At 32.1% G+C, this 14,849-nt stretch overlaps 1 protein-coding gene and 1 pseudogene across 1 annotated transcript; one reads left to right on the top strand and one right to left on the bottom strand.

Moving 5' to 3' along the window:
- Nucleotides 1–4,018: 4,018 nt before the first annotated feature.
- On the top strand, nt 4,019–7,221 carry LOC111615423 (small G protein signaling modulator 1-like). Its single transcript, XM_023356839.1, has 6 exons — nt 4,019–4,152; nt 6,116–6,197; nt 6,275–6,362; nt 6,427–6,572; nt 6,647–6,788; nt 7,073–7,221. The coding sequence occupies exons 1-6, from the start codon at nt 4,108–4,110 to the stop codon at nt 7,167–7,169; spliced, it is 600 nt and encodes a 199-aa protein (XP_023212607.1). The 5' UTR covers nt 4,019–4,107; the 3' UTR covers nt 7,170–7,221.
- A 5,328-nt stretch (nt 7,222–12,549) lies between these two features.
- On the bottom strand, nt 12,550–14,795 carry LOC111615425 (annotated as a pseudogene).
- Between the last annotated feature and the right edge of the window lie 54 nt (nt 14,796–14,849).

Genomic DNA, 14,849 nt, shown 5'->3' with positions numbered 1-14,849 from the left:
GAACACGATTACGCGTAGTTGTATCAAAATATTAATTAGCTTTATTTTAAATAATCTGTAAAAATGTAATCAGTTGTAGCAAACTATTGTCTCTGTGTGATTAAGTTATTGGGCTGCAATTTGAAAAAAAATTAGACCTATAAATTCCCATTGTTGTCTGCCTACCTGTCCTTCTTTAATCTCGAGAACGGTGTTAAATAGATGAATGTCGAGACCAGGTATGGAAAGCTTAGAGACAGGAGGCCCCGATTAACTGTATACGAACTTCCGGTTTGGACCAAAAGTCAATTCAAAGAATTTTTCCCAGAACGGAGTTAGATAGATGACCGGAATGACTCTGTTGTTATCGGGAAAAGTATGATGTATAGGGGTAAGACCCTACTAATTTCAGATCGGGGGCACATATTTTGAATTAAATTAAAAATATGATTAAAAGTTGCAGCCCAGCATTGTGACGATGTCACAATAATTTTTGTTCATTTAAAGTTGTATTCTCAACCAAGGATAAAGAGTTAGAAGCTAACCAATTACCAGTGCCGTAACTAGCCATTCCTGTGCCCTGTGCAGGAATTTGCATTTAGGCCCCTTAATTAATTAGGTTTGGGAAAGTAATAAAACAAATACATGCATTTTGGGCCCCTCTTCCAAGTGGGCCCTGTGCGGGTGCATCTGTTGCACCTGCCTAGTTACGGCACTGCCAATTACCATTAATTTTGCTTTTAGTAAGTGAGCAATTATTGGTTAACTTCTCGATTCTTGATTGCGAATACGGCCATTAATGATGTAGACTTTAATAAACAGTAAACATGATCTTTACCTGATTGAGTAAATTGGAAAAGGCGTAAACCTATCATTTTGGTGAAGTTGATTAGGGTCCCAAATGACGACCGATGGCCAAGGTGGTAAAGCGTCAGCCTACCATTTTGGGGATTTGGGCAAAGAACCGCAGGAATTTTTTATAGGCATTGTGTCTAAGATATATCGAGCTCTATCCCTTAACACCCAGCCGTTTCCATTGTGAGCCTTCATGAACCCACGATGAGTATGATTAGAAAAGACCCTCCTAATGCTCTTAGAAAGGAAAAGTGATAAATGAAAAAAGTTTCCATTGGACTCTCAAAAATTTCAATACTTTGGTAATAAGACTTATGACCAGGACGTTTTGGGTTCTGTTCCACATCACCTGGCTTCTGATTTTGAGCTTGATGAACCTGTGATAGACATGCAAATTCTTAGTGCCCCAATATGAAATGAACAGGGAAAAGTAGTAATCTTTTGTGAAATTAAAGGAAATTAGATTTTGCATCGTAACTGAAGATCAGTCGATAGAAGTATTTTTCCAATGGCTTGGATTTGTGATTTCTAGATCTAACCCATCAACGTTTTTTACTAGTGGATACGATCAAATTTTCTTTCTCCAAGTGTTATTCACTTGGAGACATATCAGGACGGACCACTCCGAAAAAATCATGGGGAGTTTTGACGCGTCTGAGTTCGATTCTGTGGTAAGCTGTCACCTTAACCGCTCGTCCATCCACCCGTCTAAGACGAGTTTTGCATATACCCCTTACCTGTCTAAAACCTAAATATGAACCAATTTCCCATCATAAGTATTTCCGGGAGGCGCCTGTCTTTGCTTTATTCTATCAAACCAAACCAAATTATATTTTCTTTCTGATAAAGTGTGCGAAAAATCTTGAAGAATCAATCACATACGGTCAGCGAAAGGAAAAATTCACACGTTACATATTACATATCATTTATTCCTCAATTAATCTCCATGAAATAAGGCAACAAGTATTTACATATATATTTTTTCCACCTTTAACTCTCCGCCCTGCAGGTACTAAGAGGACTTTTTTCATACATCCGTGATTTTATCGGGTCCACAGTGGGGCGTGATCGGGGGCGGGCCCGTCAAATTCGGGACAGATTACCCGTGAAAAATTTCACGTTGACATCTTAACCGCCTAGGCTATGTAACCCTCACTCTATTACAAATATAAACAATACGAATAAACAAATTACATCAATTCAGAATGTTTTTAAAACGAAACCTATTGACACAAAGTCGTTTTATCGATGACAGAGATATTTTGAATTGATACCTTTCATTTATATATATATATATATATTTTTTTTTACGTATCTAATCAATAAAAAACCAGACGATTACACCTTAACTCATGATAAAATAATCACGAGGGTAAAGTNGATGTTATCCAAACATTCTCTATCATAACTTAGAATTTTCTGAGTATTGTTTAATTACATTAGATTACAGATATTCTTTTTTCCTTCTGTAATTAATGTTTATCTGCATTACATTTGTTTGTACATTTAAAAATATAATATATTTTTAAATGTACAAACAAGTGTGTGTGTGTGTGTATATATATATATATATATATTTTTTTTTACGTATCTAATCAATAAAAAACCAGACGATTACACCTTAACTCATGATAAAATAATCACGAGGGTAAAGTACACCTTCAGTATTCATTAGGTCTTATAATTTCTTATTAAACATGTTCTCTATGATTCATCTCCGAAAAAGTACATTGTCAATTAAGGTTTATTAAAAGTTCCAGCTGCGCCTGTTCACCATCTGTAACTTATGTTTATATTGCCAATAGTGAAGAGATGATAAAACTTCTACTGTTATATTTTATTATTGAGTATATAACGCAATCGAAAATCATTTTATTCGCTAAATATGGCTGTTTGGAAAAAGTAAGATTCAATGTTTTGTTTTTAATCATTAATTATAACAAATTTCTATGCAAAGTAATTGTTTAAATCATTAATGTAATTATGTAAATTACGGTATATAAAAATTATTTTGATTTCTTTTAATTTACTGTTTTTCTGTATAATTTTATTCACTAAAATAACAAAATTTGGGTGTTATTATTATCTCTGATATTGTAGTAGTGTTTTCAGTGTGCCTAGTAAGTCCAGCTAAATTTATAGTGTAAGACACCTTTAATTTTTTGTATTACACATCTAAGGATTAAAAACATATCGTTATCACTATGCTCCCATATTTTCCCTCTGTTATACATAACAGAATGTTTTGCTATCGTCTAAACTCGATAGACGTTCAGATGCAAACCCAACTATATACTCACGAACAACACGGAACAAATATGGCGGAGTGATGACGATTTGGTCACGTGAAATGACGTTCATGTAAGTTCTCTAAGTTGAATGTTTAGTTGTTCCGACATACGTGTACATTTTCCGTTATTTCATCTTTAGTTATAGATTTTACTCCGAATTTAGGAATGAAATTTTTAAACTATTAGAAGAAAAACCTGGAGGAAAATAATTCGCGGAAGCATCACAAGTTCAATTGAACACGATTACGCGTAGTTGTATCAAAATATTAATTAGCTTTATTTTAAATAATCTGTAAAAATGTAATCAGTTGTAGCAAACTATTGTCTCTGTGTGATTAAGTTATTGGGCTGCAATTTGAAAAAAAATTAGACCTATAAATTCCCATTGTTGTCTGCCTACCTGTCCTTCNTCAAAGAGAGAGAGAGAACCCCAAACTTTCCCAGAGCGTTAACGTTAAGACATCAGCCTACCTCTTTGGAGGATAGGGGGACATTAATGTGTAATGGGCCCACGTGCCTGACCCAACGCGGAATTTTCCGGGCTTTCATCACATATCTAGCACCTGAATAGGGGCCAGTTTCTCATAGAAAGTCCACCCGGTAAGCATTCCCCTCCGCAGATTTCTCACGTGTTGCGTTGCCTTACCCCATCAATTCTGGGGAAACCAGAAAACTCCACGAGTTTTTTGGGGGGATAGAACGTCCGGCATGTGTCAGGACCCGCCTCTCACCACCCGCTCCATTTTGGGCCTGGCCGAACCTACGATGGGCCCTATAAAAGGCCCTATTAGTACTCATTAATAGAGTCTTTTTTGTCAGGGTAGAAAGAGCTTTAAATTTGACTTTTTTTATTATTACAGTATTATTAAATTTTTCGAAATTTTTTATTTACAGCGGTGACGATAATCCTCATTTAGACATAGCACGCAACATTCTTATCATATTTTCTGCATTTCATCCACAAATCGGTTATACTCAAGGAATGAATGATATTTTAAGTAGGTTTTTAGTAGTACTCGATTCCGAGGTAAGTTATCCTTTATTCCTTAATAGCAATATTAAATATATCTACAGTAATTAGTTAAAATAGATATCTTTTTTATTTGTAATTATGAAAAGTCATCTGAAATCTAGTCCTTTTTAGTTCAAAACCCTTTTTAAAATCTTTTGAGGATTTTAAACAGGAAGATAGTCCTAGAAACAATTCTTCTAAGCGTTAGGATAAACATGGATAAATATTTGAAAACAACGCTACAAAACGCTCGAAAATATATTTACTAAAGTTATATTTCAATCTTGTTTTTACTTTAAAAAAAGTATCAATGCAGACACTATATATATTTATTGAACAATTTTTTTTTTATTTGAAAAACTGGACATTACAGGAATTCTATTTTGAGAATAATGCTTTACAATTTTTAAAAATAGTTGAACTTACGTGTATTCAACTTGATAGCGTGCTATCATTCTATGTGGATACAACTTAGGCGTTTAAAGTCATTCTTACTTGGTAGAACAGAAGGGCACTGTATTAGTTTTAGTTCCACATGTCTAAATATAGACGTGATGTTATAAGGTAATTTAACCTTATATTGTTAGAACCGATAAAAATCATCATGGTTTAATTACCATGTCCATTCCTCCCCTAAGTTTTCTTTTCTTTTTTCTTATATCTCTCCCTATCCTAAACAGGGATGCATGGTCTACGGAAGAAGCATAAAATTTCAACTATTATTGAAGTGATGTTATCCAAACATTCTCTATCATAACTTAGAATTTTCTGAGTATTGTTTAATTACATTAGATTACAGATATTCTTTTTTCCTTCTGTAATTAATGTTTATCTGCATTACATTTGTTTGTACATTTAAAAATATAATATATTTTTAAATGTACAAATAAGTGTGTGTGTGTGAATATATATATATATATAAACAAACAATTTCTTTTACCGAAAACGTGACAACAATGCGCCTTATTTAGATAGTTAGACAGCCTAATAAATAGGATTTAACAATTTGGAGGGCTTATCACACCAAGACCGACAGAAAAAATACCAGATCTTCTACAAAAAAGTTAGTCTTTATCAAAAATTCCTTTTGTATTGGTTAAGACTAACTTTTTTGTAGAAGATCTGGTATTTTTTCTGTCGGTCTTGGTGTGATAAGCCCTCCAAATTGTTAAATCCTATTTATTAGGCTATCTAACTCTATATCTAAATTAAAGTCGTGGGCTAAAGGCGTCGTTTATTATTAATGTGCCTTATTAAAACCTTTTTTTTTAAATATATTCCATTTAAAATATTCTGCTATTATTCACATAAAAATCTAAAAATCATAACACTATATTTGATTTGCTTTTTATTATACATTATTATTTTGCTTGTGCAACCCATAAGCCCCCAAAATTATAAAGGTTTCTTATTATTGAGTTTTTTAGCTTTCCACATTACATTTCTAATTACTTTTTGATTTATATAAATCTAAACTATATAATCTTATTATATAAAGTTAACTAAATGTTGGAACAAAATGTAAAAAGTAACTTATTTGATACAGCTTTAATTTTATACATTTGGAATGCTTAATTTTAATATAATTTCTCGTTAAAACAAATAGCAGCAAACTTCATACTAATTTGTTATAATTCACACTAAAATTGTGAGTTTAGTGGTCCGTGAGGTCAGAGGTTGTCGACCGCATCCCTAGAGAAGTAGGTTGACATCGGTCTCGGGAAAAAGATTCCTTAGGGCAAAAAGTCAAAATGGAGGGAAAAGCAACTGTTCTAACAAGATTTAAATTCTAAATGTAATTTAATTATTATTGGTAGCCAAAAAATAATAGCCAGATTCATTGTGGCGGTCATTTGGCTTTTGATTAATAACATCGGCCTTTTTTTGAATTTTTATATATGAAATATATAGCTAATATACGTATGTATGTAATCCTAATACATATTAATATTTATAACTTTACAAATTTAAATTCTAGTTCGAAGCTTATTGGTGTTTTGTTAAGTATATAGAAAACACTCAGCAAGATTATCATCCCGATGGAATGGTGAAAAAATTGGGTAATTCAGTATTGTAGATGTTTTTTTTTTTATCGACATACATTGAATATAATCTGATTTTATAATGTATAATTTAGATACATTTTGTAACTTACTGGAGAGAATTGATCCGGAATTATACTTTTTTCTTATTGAAGCACAAATTGCCACTCAGCTATTCACTAGGTAAAAACATTGTTTTATTTATATGTAAGTCTATGTTTTTTAATATATAAACCTTTTTTTAAAGATGGTTTTTAGTCACTTTTAAAAGAGAACTAGAATATAATGATGCCCTGAGACTGTTTGAAATATTATCTAGCCGCTATTTAGAGATGAATTCACTGGAAACTCAGAGAGTAAAACAGTTTGGAGAAATAGCGATAAAGCAAGCTGGTCTGTAATTTTGTTGTTATAAATACTTAGTGAATATGTTAAATTCAAATATTCTTTTGCGATTTTTAATCCAGGAAGAAGAATTTATTACGGCGAACCAATTAACAATTCTGATTTAACGTTTGACTTATTTGTATGCTTGGCTCTTCTTGTGCTTAAGAGAAGGTGCATTTTGCTGTCTAAAGACGGAATGGTTTTAGGAGATCTACTTTGCAAGTAAGTTAGAATACAGTAGATCCCCCTTATAACACTGATAATTCCGTTTTATATGAATTCCATGTTGTACGAGTCACTTAGATTTTACAAATACGTGAGTCTGTTCACAGCCCGGCACACGTATTTGTAAAATCTAAGTGACTCGTACAGCATGGAATTCATATAACACAGAATTATCTACAGTGTTATAGGGGGGATCTACTGTAAACTTAATTTAAAATTTAAACATGATTTTTAAAAAATAATTAATTAATCCTTATTTTATTTTTCTTTGTTCTTTTTAGTATCGGAAAAGGAGTAGATCTTAAGACCATTTTAAACGTCGCTTCTCATTTGTTGTTCGATTATTGCAGGAAGTCTGGAATGGAAAGTTTCTTATAGTTAAAAAAAATAAAATAAAATCATGTTTAAGAGCTGTTTTTAAAATTTTTAAGTTGTCTATTTTTGTTTATTTAAACCTTCAACAAAAAAGTCTGTTTTACATAATAATAATATATATAAAACTATATTGTGATAGAGTACAAAAGAAATAAAATTTTCTTTTTAATGAAAGGCAAAACTAAACTTTCTTTTTATATAATTGTCTCCAATAATCATTTACGGAAAGAAGCATAAAAATTCATTCGGATAATTAAATATTTTAATAGCTCGAATTAAAGAATTTTTATAGTCTACATAAAGCTTTTTGTATTGTATGTATTATTTTAAAACAAATGTGTGTAGTTTCATATTTTCCCGTTAGAGGTAGCTATTTGCAAAAATATATGCAAGTATTTTTAGACATTAAAAAAAAGTAAATAAATAAATAAAGCTTATTTTTAAATTACACAATTTTACACGAACGAATCTGAAGTTTAAAAGTAATAAAAACAATCGATCGGTCCGAAATATTAAGTTTTAAAAATATTCGAAAATAAATTTTATATTATTCATCTTAATATTCAGAGTTTGAAAATTTAATTTTTTATTAATGTGCGTTTTACTCCAATAGAAAAATATCATAGATTGTTACGATATCTGAGATTAGCTAGATTATTTGTTTTGAGAGTGTAGAAACCAATCAAATGAGCGATATCGAAAATGACGTAAGTCCACGTTAGGTTGATGGTAGTTTGTTAGGACACGTTGCAATCCGGCTAAGTTTGGATAAAATCATCATACTTTGCTGTTTTGAAAGAGATTTAATAATTTTAAAAGATTTAATACATGTTTAGTAGGTGATCTCAATGATGGAAACGTTATATTTAACCATTCTCGCGCTTTTATGTTGCTTACAAGCTTGCTTGAGCGTGGAGTTAACATTCGAGCTTCCCGATAATGCCAAGCAATGTTTCTACGAAGACATTCCGGAAAATACTAAAGCAATTATCGAATATCAGGTAAAATTTAATAAATTTTACACATTAATATGCTATGATAACAACTTATTGAGCATTTATAATATGATTTTTGTACTGAGTTAGAGAGAAGCCTGTTTAATGTTATGTTAGAGAATGATTCATTTTTACTGAAGTTATTTCGGAATTATTTGTGTGTTTTTGAGTTTTATATAAAAAAATTATGGCTACTGAATCATTAGGAAGAAGAAAAATCCATACTAAATCACATGCGAGTAAAGGAAATCTGGTGTATAAACACAGAATATGTTGTTTCTCTAATAATAAACAAGCAAACATAGTACTAGCAAAAATATTTCAATATTTGAGTCTAACATATATAAAATAACCCAATGAAACTCTTATTAAGTTTAAGTTATAAAATGTTTTGATTTTTTTATGAATCCATATTGCTGAATAATTGTGGAAATCTATAATTAATTAAACATATTTAGAAATTTCATTTTGTCAAATAATTTTATATTTATTGTATTGGAAATTATTGCAAGTTTAAAAAGAGTTATTTCTATAACAGATAATTGAAGTTCGTCCCAGAACAAACTGTATAGAGCACGGGACAAAATGAGATTACTCTGTGTTGGATATCTCGTTTGCTATATGGCGACGTTCCAAACCTTTTGGGTATACAAATATTAAAAGCATTCGTAGACGGGAATTAGACCTATTGGTGTTTGTTCTGTGCTATGCATTAATGCTGTGGTTCTCGATTCGTGGTCCGTGGGAAGTGGGTGCTCCGTGAAGCAACTTCGAGTGTTCCGTGAAAAAATCAAATGTACGATTGAGAATTGTTGCGAAAGAAAAATTAATACTATGTAAAATAATTTTTGTATGGGAATGTAATGTAAATGCCAATGATATAATATACTAGACCAATGGTTCCCAATTAGTGGTATGCGTACCCACAGGGGTATATGAAATTGCATGAAGGGGTGCGCGCAGCAATCTAAAATTGGTCGATTTAAAATTTAAATGCATGAGATGAAGCAATCAAAAAAGTAATGGGTGGACCATCAAAAATTCGGTAATTTACATCATGATGTCGAATGCACAAATTTGTTTATTTATAACTAAAATATTCTCGAATAACTATAACTATTCTCAAAATTTCAAAAAAATTGCATTTGTGACAATACCTAAATGAAATTCTTACACAAGAAACAAAAATTGTACAATTAACATTATTATCATGTCAGCGAAGCGGCAATAAAATATTTACTACCATTTTGCACAACGTACCTCTGCGAGAGCAGATTTTCAGCCATGACAAGCATGAAAACTAAACATCGTCACTGACTTCAACTCGAAGATGACTTGAGACTGAAGCTGACCAAAAAACAACCAGATTTTACAAAGTTGTGCAAAGAAAATCATGCTCATTTGTCACATTAAAATTAAATAACCTTATGTTGTTTTCATTATTATTAGAATTGTATTTTAAAGATAATAAATGTAAAAAACTTATTCTATTTATCACTAGCTGTCTACCCACGACTTTGCCCGCATTATATCGAATTTTCTCGTGGGAATAAGATATTTTCTCGCAGTAAAATGTAGCCTATGTCCATCTCCAACATGTAAGTTATCTCTGTGCCAAATTTTATTAAAACCTGTTCAGCAGTTTAGATGTGAAAAGGTGACTGACAGACAGAATTACCTTCAAATTTATAATATTAGTATGGATTAATATGAATTTCTGCTATAAGGGGTACACGAGTTTGAGCTTTTTCTTGAAGTGGTATGCAGGAAAAACTAATTAGGAACCACTGTACTAGACTGAGTGCGCTCTTGATTTCAAAAAGGTTTGCTACCCCTGCTTTAAAGCTGTATTTAAAGTGTTCCATAAAAAAAAATGTCAAAATTTAGTGTTCCCAGACTTCAAAAAGATTGAGAACCATGGCATTAATGTTTTGCATAAAACTCACTTTTCCTAAAAATGTGCTATATGGCATTGTTCTGGTGTGTACCTGGGTTACCGACTATCCTGAATTGTGAGGGACTGTCGTACGTTTTTAAACAAAATTCCTCAACGTGCAAAGATGCATGAAAATCCTGCAAAACATTTTTAAACGACACTATTAAAGAAATTTGTTACATGTATTTCATTTTCAATAAATATGTTTTAAGTGTATTGTGGACCATTGACATGTGATAGATTGACAAGCAAAGTTAGCTTAATCAGTCGCTGATCTCACAAGGATTCGTGCCAATGCTTGTATATAGAATCAGACTTGCTTTTAAGAAGCTTTCGTTGTTGCCAATGTTTTTAGCTTTTCTAGACAAAATTTTTAAAAAAGTATCCAAGAAGCCAGCTCAGAAAACAGATTCTTTTTTGATAAATAACCTGAGATTTGATGATAAAATCAAAAAGACATTATCTGTACTTTTCCAGCAATAAATTGAATCATGGAACAAATGTTTTCAGCCAATTTACAGTCTTGAAGCAGACTTGTAAATTGGTTGAAAATAAGGATTGCAAGATTCAAAATACATGCATAAATTGTAATTTACTGATAGGTTGAGAACACTCCTTTTATTTGTAAAATAGAATGCAATGAATTATGCAACAAATGCTCTCTCCAAGATAGACTATATAAATTAATTTTCCTATGTAATTTTGAATTATAGTAAACCACTGCCAAACTTAGTCAAATTATTGTCATTTTGTTTGAGTATTCTAGTTACTAATGCTTTTATATAAAGTTTTCTCTCTCTTATGAACATGTTTTGGATGGAAAACTGAAATAAGTGTTCTGTAACATGTTTTGAAATTAATAGTCAATTGATAATTAAGTTAAATTCAAAGGAATCCTGTACTAAAAGATAAAAAGCTTTCTGAAGTATGATCTCAAAGTAAATACAGTAGAACCTCGATTATCCAGACTAATTGGGGGTGAAGGTAATCCGGATAAGGAAAAATTCGGATAATCGAAACAAATACTTTGTCTTTTAATGATAATACAACACGTTTTATTTTCGATGACATATCAGTAATATTAAAAATAAATACTGTATTTAAATTGTGATCAAATTTTCAAGAAACAAATGTTTGTATTGAATTTGGACTACTACTGACCAGCACTAACGGACTACCTATTGTTTAAAAGGCCCTCTGGTGGCGCAAGAAGATGGATTTTATAAAATAAAAAGCAGTTGAAACTGCATTTTTATGAATAAAAATTTGACAAACTATTTATCGTTTTATGATGAGTAAAATTTTTTGTCGCATTTGTGGCTTTTAAGTTTGTGCTGGCATTTGTGCTTTTAAGTTTGCGCCTATGCCTTGTGGTCTGAAGGGCCTCGCGCAAATGCACAAGGCCTTTCAGACCACAAGGCATAGGCGTCTATTTCTATGATCCACATCGTCCATGCCTTACACCACCCTTGGTCATAGAAATGATGTAATTTGAATATAAATTATTTATAAATACGTATGTCAAGTTATATTTTTATTACAATGTAAAATATATTTAAGAGTTTACGACCACTGTGCTGGGTGAGATACTGTTGAAACAAAAAAGTTATGCATTCCATCACGTACATAAACAGTGTCATAATTCGCCAAGTGCAAATCAGCAAATTCGTAAAATTTTTGTTTATTTTGAACAATCCGGATAATCAAGGTTCTACTGTATATGTTTAAGAAATAAATTGTTTCATATGAAAATCCCCCATTTTTTACTAGGATGTTCCCTGAAGAGATTTTCTCCAGTTGGCAACCTATGTTTACTTCAATTGTTAATTAAGCATGATATTTATACTGGCTTCCAATGTTTAAAACTAAATAAGTATGATTTTAATTATGGGTGTTAGTCTATTCATTTAGAATTCAATATCATTAAAAACTAAATGAAATAATCACAAAATTATTGAATTAAATTTACATGGATGAACATTCAGACATTTCCAAAACACAGAATTTTTATCTTATATGTCTCGATTGTGAATAAAATTAAGAAAGAATTGGTGTATGCTTAGAAATAATTACCTAAATTTATCTCATCTTACTATGAATTTCATTTAATTCAATATGTAAATAAGACTAATACAGGTAGCCCTCGGTTTACACTGCAGTTCCGTTCCCACAAAAGCCAGCGCAAATCAAATCAGCATAAAATGAACCCATATTTACAGTGACGTATAGGGTTAGGTTCTACATAAGTAAAAAATAAGCAAATAATTTTGTTTATTAATACAATATAATACAAAATACATATAATTAGTTTCGGATCTCTTACATTTTTCAGAAAAAGTATCCATCTTTAATTGTTTACATTTTTGTTTTTTTTCATTAAGAATTTCGGAATATGGTTGAATGGATGTGATGATGCTCCTTTTTACATTCGCACTTTGCTCCCGATCATTGTCTAACTCAAAGTTCATCCGTCAAATTTTCCATAGTTGAAAGGATATGCTTTAGATCTGCCGTTTTTATTGGAGTTTCTTCTTTGTTTTCTTTCTTCTCTGACTGTTCACAATCTAATTCTCTGTATAATTCTTCTAAGTCTTCATTCGAGAGTGGCTGATCATGAACTTCTAAAAGTTCTGTCACATCTTCAGCTGTAACATCTTCCAATCCCACATCGTGCACAAGTCTGGTAATGTCTTCAATTAAATTCTCCTGATGTGCTACTTCTTCAAAATCGTGCATGAATGCTGGTAGAAGTTTACGCCAAACTCCATTTAAGCATTTTGATGAAACTTCATCCAAGCCAACTTGATGTTTTTAATGCCTTTCAAAATATCGAAAGACCGCCAATAGTCTTTAACTGTTTTGTCTGAAGGGTCTAAAACTCTCATCATTTCCATGAATGTATTATGGAGATAATAAGCTTTGAAGGTTGCAATAACTCCCTGATCCATTGGTTGCAAAATAGATGTTGTGTTGGGAAGCATGTAAAATAAACAACTTTGACATCTAATGGTGTTCATATTTCATCAAGGTTTTGAGGATGTCCTGGAGCATCGTCCAAGAGAAGTGCCTTGGGTGGTAATTTATTTTCTTCACAAAAGCAAAGCACAGTAGGGCAAAAATAATTTGTGTACCAATCTGTGAAAACATCTTGTGTGACCCAAGCTTTCTTGTTCCATTTCCAATAAACTGGCAACATATCTTTATTTAGACACTTTAAAGCATGTGGTGTCTGTAAATGATACACTAATATCGGTTTAAGTTTCAAAGTTCCTGAAACATTGGCGCCCAACAAAAGAGTTAATCTGTAATCTGTCTTTTGCCACTTTAAAATCTGGAGCAGAACATTTTTCACAAGAAATAAAAGTTTGTGCTGGTAACTTTTTCCAATAAAGCCCAGTCTCATCAATGTTGTAGATTAGGTCTGGAGAATAGTTGCCTTGTTCTACATAATCCTGAAATTCCTTAGGAAAAGCAACCACTGCCGCAACATCCACACTTGCTGCTTCACCACATAATTTTACACTACAACAGTTATTTCAGAATTTAAATCTCATAAACCAACCCTTGCTTCCCAAAAAAGTTTCTTCACCTCCATCTGTCTCCTTAAGATTATCAAAAATTGAGTTTGCTTTTTTAGTTATAGCAGCTTGAGTCAAGGGAATGTTTTTTTGATTTGCATCATCCACCCATAACGATAACAATTTTTCCATTTTTTAAAAAATGTTACCCCTACTGTAACTTACATGTTTTACATTTACTGCTGTAGACTGTTGAGCAGAGTGTTTAATTTTATCTGCATTTTTCATAATGGTAGTAACAGTCGATGGAGGTAAGTTCAAAGATCTACAGACATTAGGGCATGTTTGTCCATTTTCCATTTGTCGAATAACTTCCATTTTTGTTTTTAAGGAGATTGATTGCTGTAAACATGTTTAGTTAACTTTGGTGCACTTCTTTTATCTGACATAATAACCCTCCTTTATTCTTGAATACATGGAGTCAAGTTGAAAATTAATTGATGTCCAATAAATAGTGTCCAAACCCAGAGTGCCTAGGCTTACTAATGTTCTTTTCTCGTAAAAGTCCGTCCAGTAAAACACCTTACAATGAGATGACTCTTCTACGAAACACGACTTGTCGATGTTCAGACGAATCCACTCCTCGTCAGCCAAATGACGCCTTCTTAATTAATTAAGCCAGACGATATCCACTTTTCTTTGGCAAGATGAAACGACTTCTTCTTAGCGAGACCAAAGCAAACTCAAACTTTTCCGCTGAAATTGATCTATGTATGTGCTACGATGGGCAGGCGGTTGACCAATCCACATCTCTGCTTTACTGTAGCTCTATGTCGGGTCCGCAGCTCATTCAAATCTAACGTTCTGTATTGAACTAGATCTGACCAATCCCAACGAGGCATGATTCTGCCACAACACGTGGTGTCGTAGTGGACTCGTATCTCACTAGGATTGGTCAAATCTGGACAAAATCTAGTCAAATCTAGCATAGGGAAAATCGGGGAATTACACAGCAAAATGGCAAATTGTGCAGCGGTGTAAATTGAACTGGCATAAACTGAGGGCTACTCGTATACAGTAAGACCCCACTTAAGCAGGGGGATGTGTTCCTAAATGACAAAGCACTAGATGAAACAGCATTAAATAAGTCATTTTAACATAGAGTAGATAAGAATAGGGAAACACGAACCAAAAATAAACAAATTTTACTTTAATTTAAAGTTATTTTTATATT

The sequence above is a fragment of the Centruroides sculpturatus genome, unplaced genomic scaffold (genome assembly GCF_000671375.1).
Source record: "Centruroides sculpturatus isolate CEXI.00-Female unplaced genomic scaffold, Cexi_2.0 scaffold2525, whole genome shotgun sequence".
NCBI lineage: Eukaryota > Metazoa > Arthropoda > Arachnida > Scorpiones > Buthidae > Centruroides > Centruroides sculpturatus.
Note: the sequence above shows the minus strand (reverse complement) of the source record. Positions and strands in the feature narration are given on the sequence as shown.

Excerpts from the sequence above, each read along its gene's own strand:
- LOC111615423 (XM_023356839.1), top strand. The coding sequence starts at position 4,108 with ATGAATGATATTTTAAGTAGGTTTTTAGTAGTACTCGATTCCGAG. Across the intron at positions 6,198-6,274 it reads TGGAATGGTGAAAAAATTGG|ATACATTTTGTAACTTACTG; the intron begins GTAATTCAGTAT and ends TGTATAATTTAG. Across the intron at positions 6,789-7,072 it reads TTAGGAGATCTACTTTGCAA|TATCGGAAAAGGAGTAGATC; the intron begins GTAAGTTAGAAT and ends TGTTCTTTTTAG.